The sequence below is a fragment of the Portunus trituberculatus genome, chromosome 37 (assembly GCF_017591435.1).
Source record: "Portunus trituberculatus isolate SZX2019 chromosome 37, ASM1759143v1, whole genome shotgun sequence".
In the NCBI taxonomy this organism is placed as follows: Eukaryota; Metazoa; Arthropoda; class Malacostraca; order Decapoda; family Portunidae; genus Portunus; species Portunus trituberculatus.
In genome coordinates, this window is record NC_059291.1 from 18,222,463 (window position 1) to 18,244,472 (window position 22,010).

General features: G+C 41.2%; 1 protein-coding gene across 4 annotated transcripts in view; it reads right to left on the reverse strand.

Annotated features, from left to right (window-relative positions):
• LOC123513869 (hemicentin-1-like) overlaps nucleotides 1–22,010 on the reverse strand; it is a 503,630-nt gene that overhangs the window by 151,038 nt on the left and 330,582 nt on the right. For all 4 annotated transcript variants that reach the window (XM_045271299.1, XM_045271300.1, XM_045271297.1 and 1 more), the window contains exons 5-6: nucleotides 15,894–16,007; nucleotides 10,928–11,131 (exon numbers count right to left, since the gene is read on the reverse strand). In XM_045271299.1, the coding sequence (XP_045127234.1) occupies nucleotides 10,928–11,131; nucleotides 15,894–16,007 (318 nt within the window). The remainder of the gene's footprint in view (nucleotides 1–10,927; nucleotides 11,132–15,893; nucleotides 16,008–22,010) is intronic.

Consider the following 22,010-nt stretch of genomic DNA (forward strand, 5'->3'; position numbering starts at 1 on the left):
TGTTCAACCATATTTCCGAATTTCCATCATGTCTAATTCCTGCGACCTTACCTCAACTTATATATATATATATATATATATATATATATATATATATATATATATATATATATATATATATATATATATATATATATATATATATATATATAAACACCGATGTTAATTTCTTATCTCGTATTTGGACTTAAAAATTGGAAAGTCTATTGTTTAAACTACTACCACCACCACCACCACCACCAATGCAACAACAAACAGCAAATATTTCATCATTTAAGTTTGCGACTCACGGCCCATGCTCCCTCCCAGCCCTGATATACTCCTCATTACCTCCACTAAGACGTACGAGGCTATTTTATACTCCACCACTACCTCCAACATCTCCCTTCTCCCTCCTCCTTCCTCCTTCCTTCCTCCTTCCTTCCTCCTTCCTCCTCTTCTCCTCCTCCTCCTCCTCCTCCTCCTCCTCCTCCTCCTACCCCCTTCCTCCTCCTTTTCTCCTCCTTCTCCCCTCCTCCTCCTCCTTTCCTCCTCCTCCTCCTCCTCCTCCTCCTCCTCCTTCTCCTCCTCCTCCTCCTCCTCCTCCTCCTTTTTCTCCTTCTCCTTCTCCTTCTCCTCCTCCTCCTCCTTTTTCTCCTCCTCCTCCTCCTCCTTTTTCTCCTCCTCCTCCTCTTCCTCCTCCTCCTCCTCCTCCTCCTTCTCCTTCTTCTCCTTCTCCTCCTCCTCCTCCTCCTCCTTCTCCTTTTCCTCTTCCTCCTCCTCCTCCTCCTCCTCCTCCTCCTCCTCCTCCTCCTTTCCTCCTCCTTCTCCTCCTCCTGCTCCTCCATGTCTCGTCTATATTCAGCTGACGGGAAGACCTAACATTAACTTCTACTGAACCTTCCACTGTGAGAAACCGTGAAACCCTCGCACTTCCTCCTCCTCCTCTCATCCTCTTCCTCCCAACTCCCCACCCGAGGGTTCCATAACCTTTATTGCAGCTACAGCTTCAATAAGGCGCAACTTCATAACCAACTCCATGCAGCGGGAAGCCTTCATGTCCCCTAAACTCAAATTCCGCATCCGAGTCTCCCGGATTGTGTGGATGAGGGTGTGGATGTGTGGCAGGCGTTAGGGCGTGCGGGCGGGGGCAGTGTGGTTGATTGAAAGGCGTAGGTTGTGTTAGTTACTCTGGCTGGCTGGCGGCAAGGCGAATATAAGCTAAGGAGTTATAAAGATAAAGTTATACTACTGTTGTAGATTGGAATTCTTGATGTGTGCGTGTGTGTGTGTGTGTGTGTGTGTGTGTGTGTGTGTGTGTGTGTGTGTGTGTGTGTGTGTGTGTGTGTGTGTTCTACTGAGGCCTTCAAACTCACGCTTAGTTTTAGTAGTATTGCTGTAGTAGTAGTAGTAGAAGTGGTGATAGTAGTAGTAGTAATGGTAATGTTTGTTGTTGCTGTTATTGATTTTGTTGTTACGGCGGCAGCAAGTTGTTGTTGTTGATGCTGCAGCATGTTGTTGTTTTTATTGTAGCAATGGTAGAATAACAACTTTTGTTGTGTTGTTGTTGTTGTTGTTGTTCAAACGTCACAGCATAAAAACTGACTAAGTAATAAATCGAGTAACCTGAGAGGAACATCTGAATCACCACCAACACGTCAGCGTCAGTAAAGCCATCTGACATCCACCGTCAGACACCAGAGTGAGGGCCAGCACATCGACTCGGCTTCAATGCAAAAAAGCAGCAACTAATGTCTCGCAAGGACATAAAAAAGAACAACCACGATTGTTGTGGCGGTAACAGTAGTGTGTTTGTTTGTTTATTTGTGTGTGTGTGTGTGTGTGTGTGTGTGTGTGTGTGTGTGTGTGTGTGTGTGTGTGTGTGTGTGTGTGTGTGTGTGTGTGTGTGTATTGTACTGGCGGAGAGGCGAATGAAATTTGTGAGTGGCATCCAATTTGGTGGTGACTGGTGAGGAAGAAGGAATAAGGATGGTGATGGATGGTGATGGGTACGAGAAGGGAGAGAAGAGAGGAGTGAATACGGGGAAGAGGTAGTTAGAATAATACTGCTGTAAAAAGTGAAAGGCTTCTTGTTATAGCCAGCTAGTTATGGGGAAATATTCGTATACACATGATAGAACAAGGGAATTCTCACACACACACACACACACACACACACACACACGCGCGCGTACAAGGAAAGTATTAATGTATTTAAGAAAACCATCTAGAGGTTGATCAGCAAACATTCCTTCTTTCTTTAAAATCTCTTGGGGCTGCCTTCCACTCACTCGCTACCAATGAGCCTTTCTTCCCTGTCTTACACTCTCAGCTTCCATTCACGGTCCTTTCTTATCCTTCCCTCCCTCTACCTATTCTTGTTTCCCCTTGGTATGTATGCCCTTTCTCCCAGACGCATGTTTTCTCCCCCTCTTACCTCGTTTCTTGAACATTTTCCTCTTACCATCTACCTTATGTTTCCTGTCTTTCCAGATTTCTTTTCCTAAGTCTTCTTTTTTTTCCTTGATTTCCACCTCCCTCAACTTGTAGTTTTATTTTTTTTTATTACTTTTTCATCTCTTCTTTCCCCTTGTTTCTCATCTTGGCTTTTCTTCTCCTCCTCCTCCTCCCGTCTCGCATGACATTTCGATAAGTGATTATTAATTGCCCTTTTTTCCGCTTTTTTTTTTAAATCTCTCTCTCTCTCTCTCTCTCTCTCTCTCTCTCTCTCTCTCTCTCTCTCTCTCTCTCGTATCTTTGTTTTTTCTTATCTTCTTTTCTTCATTCCCTTCCCTTATCTGTTTTTTCGTGTTTCTTCCTTTTCACTTTTTTTCTTCCTCTAACCTTTTTCTTAAATCCTTCGATACGATTTTTCTATCATCCTTCTTTTTTTCATGTTTTTCGTCATTTACTTACTTTTCATCTATTTCATCACAATTAGATGTTAATTTTTATTTCTTGTTAGATTTAATTTTACGGCACTGTTTTGTTGTTTCATTTTCATTTTTTTTTTCCTTCCTTCCTTCCTTCCTTCTTTCTTCCTTTTGTTGCTTGTTTTCTGTTCAAACACAAAAACATCTCCACTATTCCTTCTTTTTTGACAATACATTTCACTTAAATCAATCAATCAATTAAGGGGGAGGGAGGGTCTCCATGCAGGCTCCCTTCCCATGCCAAGTAACTCCCAGCAAGAGGGATCGACTTTCCGCAGCCATAAGTTCTGCGGATGTCCCCTTGGTCTCCTCCATGCTGGGTTATCCCTTTCGGAGACAACCTGATATGCAGGATCGGCTTCCGGGTAAAGTGGCACATGCCCAAATAGTTGCAGTTGGCATTGAGGGACTATGCAGGTAATCGGCCTCGAATCAGTCTCACAGAGCAATCGCTGATTTGACACAAATTAATACCAGGGTTACCCCATGATCCTGCGAAGGCATCTAGTACCAAAGACATCAATTCACCTCTTCAGGTCAGCGTTCAGCGTCCATGTTTCACAACCACAGAGTAAGACAGGGATAACCAGCGACTTGAAGATTCGAATCTTCGTCCGTCTGCACAGGTACCGACAGCGCCATATATTCATATTCAGCGAGTCCATAATGCCGTGAGCTAGGCCAATCCGCCGTAAAACTTCCTGACTTGACCCATAGTCGTTATGCACAATACTACGAAGGTATGTGAAGTTTTCCGAGATCTCAAATATCCTCGCCACATGCATGGAGGGACTGTAACGTTTCATCCACTAAACCTCCAAACACCTGAAACTTGGTCTTGGGCCAGGAAACTTAGAGCCCCAAGGGCTTCGCCTCCTACTGCAATGCCTCTAGAGCCATTACCAGAACCTCCAGTAACTCAGCAAACATTACTGCATCTTCGGCAAAAACAAGATCTGTAATCGCAGTATTTCTGACAGATGCTCCACAATGACTTTGGTCTAGAACTCTGCCAAGTATCCAGTCCATGCAAGATTTGAAAAGTGATGGAACAGGCACGCATCCCTGCCTCACTCCCGTATTCACAGGAAAGGAGCTGCACTGACAGTCTCGGAGTAGAGGCCAGTTCATAAACCAATAATCCTTGCAGGAATCCCACGGAGACGCAGAAGATCCCAGAGTGTTTCTCGATGCGCTGATTCAAACGCCTTCTTAAGATCAAAATAGGCTGCAAGCATTCCTTGTTGAAACTCACGTCGGCGCTCCACCAGTACGCGAAGTGCTAGGATCCGGTTAGTTATTGACTTACGAGGCATGAACCCAGACTGTTTAGATCTCTGGTATTTCAGCAGGTGACTGCGGATATGCATCAACAGCAAATGGGCAAGCACCTTGCCTGTTACGCTGAACACTATTATACCGCGGTAGTTGTTGCAGTCCTGACGGTCCCCTTTCCCCTTCCAGACAGGAATGATCAACCCCTTTTCCAATCAGGGTGATTGGTACCTGAATGCCATACAGTAATCAAGACAGTATGTAACCCACTGATCATGGCCTCAGCCCCGCTTTGAGCAGCTGTGCACTGATGTTACAAATGCCTTTCCACCCCTCAACTTTGCCACAGCCTCTTTGACATCATCAATGGAGGGTGCAGTTTCGTCAATGGGTGGATCAGCATCCAGCATCTGCAACACTGTAGTTTGGAGCTGTCTGCATGGATGATCCAACATAAACAGCTGCTCAAAGTTCTCAGCCTAAAGAGCTATCTGCCCATCTGCGTCCAATATTGGTCGACCATCTGCTGTTCGGATAGCGCTCGCCTGAGATGTAGCTGTAGACTTGGAGTGAAGTTTCTTCAAAGCTCGACAGTCAGGTCGGAGGTCATGAGCATTTAAATGACACTCTACATCCTCAGCCAGACTCCTGACACACTTCTCATTGTTTCTCCTCAAGAGAACTCTACTCCTACTTGACAAAGCCCTGTACTGGATGGGGTTCCCAGCAAGTTTGGCAGTGCGGCTCTCCTCAATACTGTCCAGCGTCTCTACCGAGGCGAAGCCACTAAGTGATCTTGGGCGCTCCCCAACGTACTCCGTGGCAGCCTCAAGAGTCTAAAGTTTGAAGGTATTCCAAATCTCTACTGGGTCCTTGAGGGTGTCGAGCACTCCAAACCAATTGGAGACTGTCATGGCATACTCCTGGACACAAGTCAAGTCCTTCAGTTTCTCAAGATGAAACACAGTGTGGTCACATTTTGGTGGCTCTTCTGAACTTGACATGTAGCTTGAATGTAGCAACAACAAGCCCGTGATCAGTCGCAAAGAATTCAGCACTCCGAAAAACCCTGCAGTACTGGAGGATCCTCCAACTAATACTAACAAGGATGTGGCCGATCTCCTTCGCTATCCCTCCGGTTTTGCTATGCCAAGTCCAGCGGTGCAGCGCTGGTCTCCGATACCAAGAACCTGTAATTCTCAATCTTCTGGATCTTACAAGATTCAGAAGGAAAGAGCTGTTGTCGTTCCTGGTACCAGACCCATGGGAACTAACACATAGCTTGTAGCCGGCTCTCCTAGTGCCAGTGACAGCATTAAAGTCGCCCAAGACATTAAATGCATCACGACAGGGATAGTGGTTCAGTACAGAGTTGAGTTCGGCGTAGAGCATCTCCTCTTCAGTTTCACACATCTCAGTATGAGCGTATACTGCACCAACAGACATGAAGCCTAGACTATGCTTCAGTTTTAGTAGCATTATACTCTGATCAACTGGAGTAACCTCTACAACGGACGTCTGCAGTCTGCTGGAGACGGCTATGGCTATCCCTTTGACATGGTTGACCATTGCTTATGCCGGACCAATAATAAGTAAATCCATTGCTACTGGTCTCGCCACTGCCAGGCCTCCATGTCTCAGAGAGTCCTACCATATCTACTGTCAGCCTACTGAGCTCATCCAATAGATGAGGCAATTGTTAATCCTCTAAGAGACTCAGGATGTTGCAGGACCTCACACGTAGAATCCTCCGAAGGTTTACCCCAGGATTGGAACGACGGGAAGGCGCTACATCTGCAACCATGCCAGCACCCTTAAAGTTAAAAATAGGGCGAGGGGATTCTCCCGTCCCTCTCAGGACACAGGGATCACGAACACTTTGCCTTGCATTCGTGATATGGGTAGGCAAGCCCCTTTGGTTCCTTGGCACCTGAGGGGTTTCCACAGTCAGACCCCCGAGCAAAACCGGATCGGGGCCGTGGCTAAAGGCTCGCCCGCGCCTAGAGCCTCGACCCCGACCTCTACCTGGTGGCGGCTGTGAATTTTTTTACAGAGAGGGATTGCAAGCCCCACCCCAACCAGTTAGGTCAGCCATGAGCAGGGACACTGGTATTCCTGAGGAAAAAAACCCTGGCTGCCCCCCAAAAAAAGGCAGAAAGGGAGGCCAGGATAGCAGAAATAGAAGGGAACTGAGCTATGGAAGGTAGAAGGCACTCACTCCTCACTTGCTTAGAATCCATCCACCACATTTCACTTCAAAGAAAAGTTATTTATGTGTTATCTGTTATATTACAATATTTTCTTTTTCATTTTTCTTTTTTGTTTCTTTTTCATCATATATCAGTCTTCGTCTTCCTTCCTTTCACTCTGCTCTTTTTCTGATCCTGCTTTTGTTGCTGCTGCTGTTTCTTCTCTTTCAGCTCGTTTACATGTAATCTTTCAGATTCCCATCTTTCTTGTCTTTCTTCTTCCTCGTCTATTATGTTATTCCTCTCTTCTCCTTTTCTTCATTTTTCTCCTCCCCATTATCATAATCATCATCTCTCTCTCTCTCTCTCTCTCTCTCTCTCTCTCTCTCTCTCTCTCTCTCTCTCTCTCTCTCTCCTTTTCTACTCTGGATTAATTAGAAAACCGTCTTTTCTTTGCCTTTGACACACACACACACACACACACACACGTGATGGTGCTGTCGTAGCACGCTCGCCTCACATTCGAAGAAGCCTGGGTGCCATTCCCGGGTTAGAATTCATATAGGCAAGGCTTCTATTCAGGTGTGTGGCCCTTGTTCACCTGGCTCTGATTAGGTACCTCGTGTAAGTCGGGAGTTGTGATACTCTGCTGGATCGGAGAAATAAACTCCGAATAAAAGAAAAAAAACACACACACACATGGGGTGGTCAGCCAAGGGGGCTAGGCCGCTAGGCTTCTCTGGCGCTATCTATAGCAGCCGCGCACCAGGATGTTAGATACCACAATGGGGTTGTGTAGACTTAAGATGCATGAATGATAGTATATAATGATATGTATAAAAATTATAATATGTAAAATTTTCAGCTGACTCTGTAAGCTGCCATTCCCCCCAAAAAACGAAATATTATTATTATTATAGAATCACACACACACACACACACACACACACACACACACACACACACACACACACACACACACACTGGATCTAAGAAACGTAATTTTTCTTACCTTTACTGGATACTTTGCTACCTCCTTAATGCTTAATTATTTCCCCTATTTTATCTTAAACATACACATGCACACGAACACAGGCGCACACACAAACGCACACATGCACACGGGTGCTCTCACCTCCATTGCATTATAGCTGCCTGTTAATAGTGTGAGTCTGTGTTTGCTCAGGACATATTTACTGAGAGGACAAAGGGGCAGGAGAAGGTTGACGGGTCGTTGGGAGAAGCAGGCTGGCTGGCAGGGTGGGAGGAGCGAGGATGGCTGTGTAGAAAAAAAATAGAGAAGTGAAAAGCTAACGTAATAGAACTGTAACGAGAATTGGTTCTCTCTCTCTCTCTCTCTCTCTCTCTCTCTCTCTCTCTCTCTCTCTCTCTCTCTCTCTCTCTCAATCAATCTATCTATCTATCTATCTATCTCCCTCCCTACAAGTTAAAAACGTTCCGTGATTTCTTCCTTTCAGCTTCCGAATAACACCAAAACGCGGTGGGTTCTTCCTTATTTTTCCTCTGGCTCTCACGCTGCTCAGCATGTAGCCAACCACTCACCCATTTACCCAACTCATCTCACTCAGGTCAGGTAATCTGAGGGAGTGACGACCTGACGGTATGTGTGTGTGTGTGTGTGTGTGGCGTGACGTGACGTGACGAGAGGAGTTTCTGGGAGTTTGAAGGGATGTGAGAGCTGGAAAAAGGGGAAAATAAGGAGTTGGGGGGAAAAAACACCATACTTTTAGGAAAAATAAAATCCACGATGAAGTGATGGTGGTGGTGATGGTGGTGCTGTAGGGGGAGTGCTAGGCAAAAGCTCATCTCGAAAATGGTAGTATATTGTGAATCCAGTGTTGCGTTTCGGAAAGGGCGGGGATTGCGCGGGAAGAGGTGAGGACGCACATGTTTACTGAAGGGAAAGGATAACTGTGTTCGTAGTTCAGCAGTGAAGAAAGTTTTTTCAAACTCCTGAGGCAGTCATGGGGAATAAATGAGGAAGAGAGAGAGAGAGAGAGAGAGAGAGAGAGAGAGAGAGAGAGAGAGAGAGAGAGAGAGAGAGAGAGAGAGAGAGAGAGCGTAGGTCATGGGAAGAGAACAAAAGAGAGGAGACTGGGCAGAAGATAGAGCGAAGAATATACGGAGAGTGTTTTAGATCGGGAGGACATGGAAAAATAATTAGTGAATATGGGAGCCGTGAAATGAAGATAGAAGAGAAGATGAGTGAAAGCATGCAAAGAAAGAAGATGGGGTGAGCATTTAGTTTGAGGGAACTTGGATAAGGAGCTAATGAGATGTGTATATATTTAGAGAGAGAGAGAGAGAGAGAGAGAGAGAGAGAGAGAGAGAGAGAGAGAGAGAGAGAGAGAGAAGAATTAGACAATGAACACAAGAGTTTTAGGAAGAGTACGGAGAGCGGCAAGAACGGACAGCAGGTTCAGTGAGTGATTGGCTGTACACAATGCACCTCCGTTAGCTTGGTTACGTTGGCAAAAGTTCAGTACAACAAACAGACCAGAATCTACTTTCGTTATGAGGGCTGATTGGTTTGCCTGTCAGCTGTGCCTTGCTGCTTGTTCACATTACAAACCGAAATTTACTTTTTTTGTGTTTTAAGATATATCATTTTGGTTTCCATAAAAAAAAGAAAAAATCAATCGTATATTGTCTTTACTGACTGATTTTAATTTTAAGTGAATAGATTCCTTTGTGAAAGACTAGCTGTTGAAATTAGTTTACTTCATCATGCAGTGCGTACAGTTTTGGGGTATAGGGGTTTAAAAGGTTTAGATTGAGAAAAGAATGAGGAATGTACGTCTCCAAACTAGACACTATAATCTCTGCTTTGTACAGCACACAGAGATGGGTCTCTGATACGGAAACAGGAATCATTCCAGGGAAAATCAGCATAATACCTCCTCAGGTCCCCCAAACTGGCAGAGGCAAAACGCCAGAGTCACCTCCGTTTTGGGGGATCCTGAGGAAGAATTGGAGAAATAGAACAAGATACAGAAATGAGATTGTGATCAGAGGAGCCCAACGAAGAAGATAGGGTACATTTTTGGTCCCTTCCCCAGAAGGGGACTGCGAGGCTTTATTTGGAGTCGCCATTTTGAATTTTGACTTCCAAGTGAAGGGTGTGTGTGTTTGTGGTGAGTGCATATAGTTTTGTGTGAAGAAGGAGAGTTGTCTTTAGAGGGCAGGCTGTGACTGCCCCCTTGAGTTGCGAGACACAAAGGGAAACGTTCAGCGAGATCACAACTAGCTTTAATGGAAAGTTCTCAGTACCCCTGAACTAGAGCTATTAGACCTCGTTGGGAGTAAATTATCGTTTCGGTAGGTGTCTACTACCTCCTCCTTATGATCGTTCAGCCTGACCTGACCTTTGTGATATTCCACCTTTGTTGATTTACTGCTAGGACACCAAAATTTACCCTTTTTTTTATGGCAATGCATCTTGTCCCATTTATTAAGTTTTTCTTTGGATCTTGTTTTGGTGTTAAACAGGAGTTATCATAATGGAAATAGGCGACTATGTTCACAAGAGTCTCAGGCTAAGCTCATAGTTGCCTTGCCACCTTTCATCACCACGAATTTCCCAACATTATTATTTTTTTTTTTTCAAATCCTTCTCGTGACAAGGTTCCATGCAGGACTTGTTTGATATATCAAGTGTAAATTATTTTCTTAATTTGCTGAATCGTACCCCTCTGACCACACCACTCCCTTATAAGCCAACGCATATCGTGTCTCCTGTCATGGGAAATATGTCGAGACAACTGCAGAAGGCTTGATCACTGCATTATTTAACAATTTATGGCTTCTTATATTATGGCCAGTAAATCCAGCAGTAAATTCATCCACCGCCCAGATGGAGACAATGGTAAACCCTCTCGCCTGAACACAACACTGATTGTGTTTTTCATTGTGTTAATGTGTTTACTACTTAGCTTTATGTCGGTGCTGCACAGCGTTGTCTCCATCCTAAGGTCAAGAAGTGCAGTGGACATTTTAATTAAGAGACTCACATATACAAAATTCATACCCCTCCCAGCATATTAATATCTATAAGGACTGTTGCTGTCAGCAGCTTCATGTTCATCAATAAAGCCCGCTGTTAGCCATGCACGGTCCACATCATTACACCACTTTCCCATATGCACATTTTACAGCTCTAGCAGTACAACGCAACACAAGCGACCAAGCCTCTAAAGTAGCTGTTCTCAACCTGCGGTTCTCAAACCTTCAGGGGTTCACAAGAAGATTTTCAGGGATACTTAGATAGCTAATATGATAATATACTTTGTAGTTCTATTGCATATTGAGTTAGTGTCAGTCACCAAATTAACGTTCTGTAAGATTTCCAGAGGTACTTATAATATCCTTTGCAATACCATTGCATATTGAGTGTCAGTCACTAGATTAATATTCTGTTCAATGTTAAATTATTAGGGGTTTGGGTAGATGTCTTAAAACTCTTAACGAGAAAAAGGTTGAGAATCCATGCTCTAAAACTGCCTCTTTTGACTTCATTTTGTCCACACTTACGGTACATTTGGATGGTGGCGGAGACTGAGAAAGGCGGCACCAGTTTAGTGTTGGAGGCGGTGCAAATGAGGGTGTCGTTGTGCCAGTCCCGCGTCAGCTTGGACACCACCAGGTCGTTCCTCACTAGCCGAGGCCCTGACACCTCCCATCCGCCATCCACCATCTTGCTGCCCCGCCACCACGTCACGTTGGGAAGTGGCCAGCCTATGACGCAATGAATAATGGAGACTATAAGTAGAACGTGCTGGAGCAGAGGAGCATTTGCATCAACTCAGAATGCCATAATTTCATTTTCAACTAAAAAATGAGTGAATAAATAAATAAATATTAAGATAATAATAAGTAAATCCATCCCATGATGATTCAGTAATCAGGAAATAAAGTAAAATGAAATAACTAGAATGTACTGTTACATTGTTAGCCGAGTTGGCCGTGAAAGTGACCCATTTTTTTTTCTTTCTTTTTTTGCTCTATCCCATTTTCATATTTTGTATTTATTATTATTATTATTATTATTATTATTATTATTATTATTATTATTATCATTATTATTATTATTATTATTATTATTATTATTATTATTGTTAGTGTTATTATTACTATTATAATTAGATGTTCATTCTTCTTTATATTTATGTGTTTTATGTCCTGGTAATGAAATATAGGGAATTTATTGTAATGAGTAGAGATGCCATGTGTAAACAGAAGTTGGAGAAGCGAGTCACCTGAGGACGAAGGAGGAGGCTGGGACGCTGGTCTGAGGAGAAGCGGAATGTCGTGGTCATGAATGTTTTTTTGTGATTTGTGGAATACGGAGGGATTGTGTGGAGGAGTTCGTGGTGTGATGGCGTTGTCCTGTGGTGCAGGATCATGTTGGTGTATTCTGTAAGTGTTGTCAAGAGCTCTTTTCTGGGGAGTTATTATTTTGAATTGGGAATTCTGATAACTGGGACCTCTTTTACAGCAAAGACACCTTGTATGCCAGAGATGCATTTATGTTTATTGTATGCATTTATCACGCAAAGGTGTTCGTGTTTTGGCTGGAATAAATACACTCCAGCGCTTTTTTCCTTAGTCAGGAGAGAAAAAGGACTTCGGTGATCCATAGGGAGGAGAGAATAGTTAAATCTAGAAAAGAAACCAGCTGAATAAATGCGAAGAACTGTAGGAGTATTTTAAATAAGATAGATTCGTTTAGAGGAGCAGGTTGAGTTTAAAATTTTGATATAATTGTGTTAACAGAAACCTGGTTAGATATGTCAGGGAAGGTATTTGATCAGGAGGTGAAAATTGATGGTTATACATTTTTTCATAAGGATAGGGAAAACAGAAGAGGGAGATGACTGACCTTGTACGTTAAGGATACACTGCAATATTGCATAAGCAACAGAATTAAAACAGATACCAAAACATAGTCTCTATGGGTAGATATTATGCACGGGTCACAATCAATAATAATGGGTTTAGTGTACAGGCCACCTAATGCTTCAAACCAAGTAAACTCTTCACTATGGGAGAAAATATATAGAGCAGCCAGATACAGTAAGGTATGTGTGGTAGGGGATTTCAACTATAGGAATGTTGATTGGAGTTTCATGGTGGGTAACAGGGAAGCAGAAGATTTTCTCAGGGTCATTCAGTAAATTTTTTTTAAGCAGGTCATTTTATAACTCACACGGGGAAATAATATTCTAGATTTAATTCTGACAAACAGGGAGGAGGCAGTTACGCAGGTAGAGGTTGGTGGTCAGCTAGGTAACAGTGATCACAACGAAATGCGGTATACATTGAAATGGCATTAAACTTTTAGAAAAAAGAACAATAGGAAAGTACCTAACTTCAGGAGGGCAAATTTTGAGGGCTTAAGGGGGCATTTATAAGGAGTCTACTGGCAAGGAACAAGCAGGGGAGGTGTGAAGGCGGAGGTGGGGAGAGGGAGAGGGTTGTGGAATCTGGATTAGGACAGAGTGAGAGAAATCAAGGCTAGCTGAAGGTTGGTGAGATGTATAGCCACTTTCTTAATAAATTACTTAGGAGTCAGATAGCAAACATTCCGTAAAACGCAATAAAATCACAAAGCAACGACCCTAAGTGGATAACAGACAGATTAAAGCGATCCATAGGGCTATATGAGGCTAAAAGCAAGATATGAGGTTTTAAGGTATCTATACAATGAACTAGTAAGAACAGTTAAAAGGTTAACGAGGAAAGTTAACCACTCTGTTTACAAACAGAGTGGTTGATGAGTGGAACGGTCTCAGTCAGTGGTCATATGGTCAGGGCTGAGTCAATAGGGAGCTTTAAAAGAAAATTAGATAAGTTCTTGGATGGGGATGATAGATGAACTTAGGTAGCTTTAAACGCAGAGGGACTGCCACGTGTAGGCCTGGCGGCCTCTTGCAGCTTCCCTCTTTTCTTATGTTCTTATGCTCTGGTGCCTGGCTGTGGATGTCAATGTTTTGGGGTGACGTCTGGGGATTTTGGCGAGTTTGACAACCGAGCTATTAAGAGTTATGGTACATTGTGGTGGTGGTGTGGCGATGTTTTGGATATAGTAAGGTGTTATATTGCAGAATAGGAAGTGCCCAAGGGAAATATGTACCTGTAGTGATTATAAGGAGGTAAGGAATGTGGGGAGATTTGCTGTGCAGTGAATGAGAGATTTCAGTTGTTTATATATAAGTTGTAGTATGTAAGTTTTGCATTACTAAGAATATGATTGTCTTTTGTGTTAATATTTACATTGTTCCCACCCCACACAAATAATAAGTGCAGGTACCAGGGTGGAGAGTGTTGCTATAAAGTAAGGTTAAGAGAGGGAGATATTTATATTTTTTTTACGTACAGCCGCCTCGGATAGCTCGAGTGAGTTTCTTGGCACCCTTAAAATCTAGACCTTTAAAACTTTCTGGGACCAGTGTACTGTCCACTCATTTGGAAGGAAAATCGAGGCGTGACGGGAAAATAAGAGCCTGTTCGGGATTATTGAATTACTAGCCTACCTGGCCGGGAGTGTTATGAATTATTAGTAGTCTACATGTTTGGAAATTTTTGGTATCTGACTGGGAATGTGAATATTTTTGTATATATTGTTTCTTTAAGCAAGACACCTTGCATATGTATATATAATTTGTGAATTTTCTTCTTTACTATTATAGTATTTGGAGAAATATATTGTGTATTATAGTCATTGTAACTATGGCAACTAAAAAGGGCTGATGAGTTCCTTCTGTCAGGGGATGTACATGTTATGTACAGGTTTACCAGAGATGAATTGTGTTATGTTGCTGAAGATCTTAAAGTGGAGTTGAAAGGATAGAAAAACGAGTAAATGCAAGTAGAAATGAAGGCAGCTTTCATGGAGAGAGAGTGATTTAAAGAGAATGATGAGGAAAATGATGGTGGAGAAGATGAAGAGGAAAGTGCGGAGGTGTGTGTGTCTACCAGTAAAAAAAACTCGAATTAATGAAACTTCAAATGCAACAACAAATACAGTAGGAAATAGAAAAAGTGAAATCTGACAAAGAAATTAAAGTAAATCAGGCCACAGTGAGAGGGGATGCTAGAGATATTGGAAGTGTAACTAATTGTGTGAATTATGTACCTGAATTTGTTGAAAGTGAGGAAGATTGTTTGAAAAAAAAAAACTGTAAAATTGAGGGGATGGCATGAAGATGAGTGGGTATTGTTAATTCAGTCAAAATTAAAAGGGAAAGCCGGGGAAGCATATGTGAATTTAAGTGATCAAGAGGTCCCGGATTCACATTCCGGACAAGCCCCCATTTTCCTGTCACGTCTTGGTTTACCTTCCAAAAGAGTGTACAGTACTCTGCTACCAGAAGGTTTTAAAGGGCTAGTTATTAAGGGTGCCAAGAAACCCACTCGACCTATCCGAGGCGACATTACATAGAAAAAAATAAATAAATCTCTTCCTCTCTTAACCTTACCTCAAGCAACAATCTCCACCCTGGTACCTGCACTTATTATTAGTGTGTGGGGAGAGGGGGGTAAACAATACAAATATCGATACAAAGGACAAATGTATTCTTAATAAAACAAAACTTACTTACTATACTTATATATAAAAATCACTGAATTAAATATCTCCTTCGCAGCACAGCAAATCTCTCCACACTCCTCGTCTGCTTATAATCACTACAGGTACATATTTCCCTTGGGCATTTTCTACTGTGCAATATGCACCTAATCATACCCAAAACACCACCACACAACCACCACAATACACCATAACTCTTAATAACTCGGTTGTCAAACTCGCCAAAATCCCCAGCCTTCACCCAAAACACCGACATTCCACCACCAGGCACCAAAATCTCCACTTTAAAGCATATTACTCCCCAAACAAGAGCTCTTGACAACACTTATAGTATACATCAACGTGATCCTGCACCACAGGACAACGCCATCACACTACCAACTCCTCCACACAATCCCTCCGTATTCCACAAATCACAGAGATCCCTCCATCACCACAAGACTCCAGTTCCCCTTAGACCAGCGTCCTAACCTCCTCCTGTGCCTTCTGGCGACGCGTCTGGCGACGCGCTCCTCCCACTTCTGTTTATACATGGCATCTCTACTCATCATCACAATAAATTCCCTCTATTTCATTACATTACAAGGACATAAAGCACATAAATATAAAGGAGAATAAACTTATGTAATATACTACGGCAAAACATCTAATACATATAATAATAATAATGATAATAATAATAACAATAATAATAATAATGGTAATGATAGTAATAATAATAATAATAATAAATATAATAATAATGATAATAATAATAATAATTAATATAAAATCAGAAAATTTGATATAGCAATAAAATTAAAGAAAAATGGGGTCACTTTCAGGGCCAACTTGGCTAACAATGTAACAGTAACTGCTAAGAACTTCAAAAGGTCCAATATTATTCAATTTCAACAGTCAGCCACTCACCATCCCTGGCCAGGCAGGTAAACACCACCATGACGCCCTCCTCGTACGGACCCAACACTCCATTCTTGGGGGGTCCCTTCTGGCGGTCCCTCACCTCCACCACTCGGGGCGGCTCTGTCAGGCCAGGCAGGCAAGAGGAGGGAGAGAGGAAAAAATGCATTAACTATAAATCAACACTCGAAGCTGTCCAAACTTTGAGTCTGGATTTTGTAGGACACTTTTGAGGGACTGCCAGATTGTTACCAGCACTGTTGTTGTCGGTTTGTGATGTAGAGAAAATAAAACGATAGTGCGAAATCACAAGTGATAAAAAAAAAAGCGAAAGGAAACTATTTAAAAAAAAATCACCACATCCATCATAATTTTAGTGACCTGCTGTCATATGTCCAGCATAATATGATTCAGAAGACCTCGCCAGCCTATGTACTTCATATTATGGCATAAAAAGTGAAGCAAATTGACAAAGAGTAATGGGTCCCCTCTGCACCGTATCGCCAGACCCAGGTAGTCGAGAAGAAGAGAACTTGTGGAGCGGCTCATTCAGGTAAAAGGAAAATACTGTTTACTATGAGTCAACATGGACAAAAAAAAGAAAAGAAAAAAAATAGTGTTAAAACAGGATCCTGTTTCGTCTTGTGGAATTTGTTAGAGAAATAAAGTTAAGATCCCTGGACAGAACGTGTGAATGGAGACCTGTTAGGACGTGGAATGCGATGGTAAAGGATGAAAGAAAGATATAATGCAATGGTCCCCCTTCGTCTTTTTTCTTCTTCGCATCAGGGAAAGGCGCAGGGAAAAGGTAATTAGTGTGAGTAGGAAGAAGGCTGTGTGCGGGAAGGTTCACACACAAAGAAGAAAGAGGATGATAGCTTGCCTCGCCACTCGTCAGCCGCCTGCCTTCCCGCACAAAACTTCCCGATGATGCAGTTTACAATTAAAGCAAAGTTGAAAGCAAAAACGTTGCACAGAGAGAGAGAGAGAGAGAGAGAGAGAGAGAGAGAGAGAGAGATTTTTCCCTCCTTCCCCACCCTCCTCCTCTCTTCCTTCTATACTCCCCTTTATTTTTCTTTTCTCCTCCCCCATGCCTTTCTCCTGCATGCTTTTTTCTTTACATCGTTATCTCCGTCCCTACGCCCTTTACTTCCCCTTCTCTATACTTTTACTTTTAATTCCTTTTCTCTTTCCCCACGATCTTTACTTCCCCTTCTCTTCACCCTACACCCTTTATTTTCTTCTCCACACGTCTTTTACTTCCCCCTTCTCCTTTTCCATGCCCTTCTCCATATACTTCCCTATGCACTTTATATCCTCTCTCTCTTTCCCAACTGTTAGTTTCTGTCCTCCCTATCCTCGCTACTCTTTTTGCGAAAGAAAAGCTCCCACTTGTGGATCGTTACAAAACGCGTCCTTCAATACAAGAAAGGAAGGGAAATTTTTCTATACCGTCTTTCTTTTGTCTCATTTGAAAGATTACATGAGCGACGTAGGGGGGAGGAAGACCTGTGCTTATGAGTGTGGCGCGGGTGTTCATGTTTAGCTTGTGTGATGTGTGTTGGGAGGCTCTTCAGCTTTCTCAATCTCTTTTTCGTGTTTCTTCTTTTTGTCATCATCCTCATCACTATTACCATGATTATTGCTGTTATTATAGTTATTTCTATTATTGTTATTTATTATTACTATTATTTTATTGTTAGCCTTATTATTATTATTATTATTAAATTATATTATTATTATTATTATTATTATTAATATTATTATTATTATTATCATTATTATTAGACTAATATTATTATTACTACCAATTTGTTGTTATTGGCGATTCTTAGGAACTGTTCTTTTTTTTTTTTTTTGTCTGGGTTCGTATTTATTTTTGGGTTTTGTTTATATATTGTTTTTTTCCTGCTTATTCTTATTTTCATTTTCTTATTCTTCTACCGCACCTATCACCACTATCAACACCACCACCACTAACTACAACAACTCCTTCCCTTCTTATTCCTCCTCTTCCTCTTTTCCTTCCTTCTCTTTCCTCTTCTTCGTTACAGATGATCATTTGCATATAACGTATGGATACCATAGCTTCAAAATAAGTGGTGAAATATGAAATCTAAATAATTCCAAACATTTCTACTTTCTGAAATCGGGTGCCCACATTTGTGATCCTTGGAAATTAACATGCCTGAACATAAACTTTAATTACTTACTTTAAATTAATAGAATATTATGTAATCCTTCCATAACAGATTGGCAGAAAAAATTGGTAAATGCCCAGACAAATTTCACTCGGCCCCAAATCAGTGCCTCGATCATGAATTGTTAAAAAAGGGAATGTTTTACCTTGTCAAATGAGTCACATACACAACCGTGTCGATCCCCTTTTCTTCTTCTTCCCTCTTCCTCTTTCCTTTTTTTTTTTTTTTCTTGTGAAGTTCAGTTGGTAGACTTTCCCATCCTGTTTCCAATAATACTTTGCATTTCCCATAATACTTTCCTTCAAAGCGCGCATGAAGCCTGACATTTTTTTTTTTGAAAATATTCATTTTTGACTAATTACTGTCATGGTTTTTTTTTTTTATACCAAGTGGGCTTTTTACGGAAATTTATGGGCTAAAGGGGATACTATTTAGGGTACCTCCTATCTGAAAGCCCACCCGCTAGGAAACCGTTGCCCCGAGGGAGGAAGCCCAACTTTCACTCGGACCGGGGACAGGATTCGAACCCGTGCGCTTGGAGACCCCTTGGACCCCAAAGCGCGCATGGTTACACTGTACCACGGCGGCCCCAAAGTCGTAGAAGAGAGAGAGAGAGAGAGAGAGAGGTTGTCACGCCTTAAAACGAAAAGAAAAATATTACCTTTACAATTGGTGAAATTCGACTGTGATTGTAATGCTGTTTGATATTCTTCAAATTCATGTCATCTCTGATTCTAAAACTTTTGTTTTATTTGGCCTTTAACCGCAGAGATCCCGCCAGGTGCTGACGATCCCAGGCGGGGAGAGTTAATGTGGCGGCGGGTGGGTTGGGAGATATATAAAAATAAGAGAAAGAGAAGAAGGAAAAAAAGAGTAGTTGGATTTTCTATGAGGGAGCAGTAAGAAGAATGTCGTCCGTGTTGATTTAGGTGCCTCGTGTGTGTGTGTGTGTGTGTGTGTGTGTGTGTGTGTGTGTGTGTGTGTGTGTGTGTGTGTGTGTGTGTGTGTGTGTGTGTGTGTGTGTGTGTGTGTGTTTTGAGACCGGCCTAGTGTATAAAAAAAAAACGGATAGCAAAAGCCTGCCCACAAAACCGTTTCCGACAAAAAACAGCAGAATAAAAAAAAAAAACGAGTAATTTAGTTCTTAAGGAGTCTCAATGCTCTCTCCTTGAAGCAGTTCAGGTTTTAGATAGGAGAAATAGCATATATAGGATGAGAGTTCTAAGATTTAACAGTAAAAGGAATGAAAAGCGAGACATGGTCGACTCATTAAATAGTATGATGGATAGAATAAGAGTAAGAACAGAATATGAATAAAGTTAAGTTAACATTATTTGTGAAGCGTGACTGAGAAAAGGGAAAGCTTTGTAATTAGGAAGAAGAATAAATATGAATATCTTTAAAAAATGTAGAAGGATGCAACAGTATATGAAAGAGGGATACAATCAAGGCAGTGGGAGGAATTGATTAAACGAAATGCTCTCAAATCCTTTCGTCCATATATCAGAGTATCAATCCATACACACTGATAATACCCAGCACAGAGAGGAGGAAAAAATTACTGGAAGCGACAACGATCATGGATTTCATAAAAGCTGCTTGGAGAAGAGAAGAGATTTGAAGATTTGTATTGACATTTATAGTGAAGAATAACATTCTAATTACGTTTATAATATTATAGAGGAGTGAAATAATAAGATGTCACTAAAGAAGAGGTTATAATTGTCATCAAGATTTTGTTACTTAAGTAGATGAGGAACATAAGTTCTGAAGCACTGAAGAACACTATACGTTCTTCACTATAATGAAATAATATAAAGATAAGCCTCTAAGGGTTCAGCGGAATTTATATATACATATATATATATATATATATATATATATATATATATATATATATATATATATATATATATATATATATATATATATATATATATATATATATATATATATATATATATATATATATATATATATATATATATATATATATATATATATATATATATATATATATATATATATATATATATATATATATATATATATATATATATATATATATATATATATATATATATATATATATATATATATATATATATATATATATATATATATATATATATATATATATATATATATCATGCTGCGGTACAGGTCTGAAAAAAAAATAACAATGAAAATTGACTAAAATAGATACACCAAAAAAAAGGGTGGCTTATTTGCCAATCACTTTGCAAGTCCGAGAGAGTTAGTCAAAAGAGAGGTCTTGAAACCTCCTTCTTAAACTCTTAAAACCTTAAACAAAACTACATGCACTTACCACACATACACCCTTCACTTGATATTCAAAATTTGGCGACTCCAAATCCGGCCTTGGAGTCCCCTTCTGGAGATGGGATGGGATATGTCCCATCTGATTTCCCTTGGGATGATTATTGTTTTCATGTCAGAGATCCTTCTCTTTGTGCCGAGCGCATAACAGAGGTGATTATCTCTGGCATGGAGCTATACATTCCTCATACTTTCTCTAACCCTAAAGCAAAAAACCTTGGTTTAACTCTGCTTGTTCTCGTGCTGTCAATGATAGAGAGGCGGCTCACAAACGGTTCCGTAGCCATCCAACTGCTGAAACTCATGCCCTATATATTTCTGCCCGTAATCATGCCAAATCTATTCTCCAACTTACTAAAAACTCTTTCATCAATAGAAAATGTCAAAGTCTTTCCAATTCTAACTCCTCTCGAGATTTCTGGCATCTAGCCAATAATATCTCTAACAACTTTACTTCTTCGTCTTTCCCTCCTTTACTTCATCCAGATGGCTCTACAGCTGTCTCTTCTTTTTCTAAAGCTGAACTCTTCGCTCAAACCTTTGCTACCAACTCAACTTTGGATGATTCTGGGCATATTCCTCCTACTCCTCCACCCTCTGACTACTTCATCCCTAAAATTAAAATTCTTTATAAAGACGTTTTCCTGGCCCTCTCTGGCCTTGATTCTCGGAAGGCTTACGGTCCGGATGGAGTCCCTCCTGTTGTTCTCAAAACTGTGCTTCCGAACTCGCTCACTGCCTGGTCAAACTCTTTCATCTGTGTCTCTACTTCTATTTATCCTTCTTGCTGGAAGTTTGCTCACATTCAACCTGTCCCTAAAAAGGTGACCACTCCAATCCTTCTAACTACCGCCCTATAGCTTTGATTTCCTGCCTTTCTAAAGCCTTTGAGTCTATCCTTAATAGGAAGATAATGAGGCATCTATCAGCTCACAACCTTCTCTCTGATTGCCAGTATGGTTTCCGTAAAGGCAGATCTACTGGTGATCTTCTTACTTTCCTAACTGAATCTTGGTCATCCTCTTTAGGGACTTCGGTGAAACCTTTGCTGTCGGCCTTGACATATCGAAAGCCTTCGATAGAGTCTGGCACAAATCTTTAATTTCTAAACTACCCTCCTACGGATTCTATCCTTCTCTGTACCTTCATCTCCAGTTTCCTTTCCGATCGTTCTATTGCTGCTGTAGTAGACGGTCACTGTTCTTCCCTAAAACTATCAACAGTGGTGTTCCACAGGGTTCTGTCCTATCACCCACTCTCTTTCTATTATTCATCAATGATCTCCTAAATCTGACTCAATGCCCTATCCACTCCTATGCTGATGATACCACCTTGCATTATTCAACAGCGTTCAACAGACGCCCAACCCAACAACAATTAAATGACTCAAGGCGAGATGCTATAGGACGCCTAACTTCTGATCTTTCACTTGTTTCTGATTGGGGCAGAGAAAACCTGGTTTTGTTCAATGCCTCAAAACTCAATTTCTACAACTATCTACTCGACATAACCTTCCAGACAACTATCCTCTCTTCTTCAATAACACTCAACTTCCCTCTCCTCTACATTAAACACACTCGGTCTA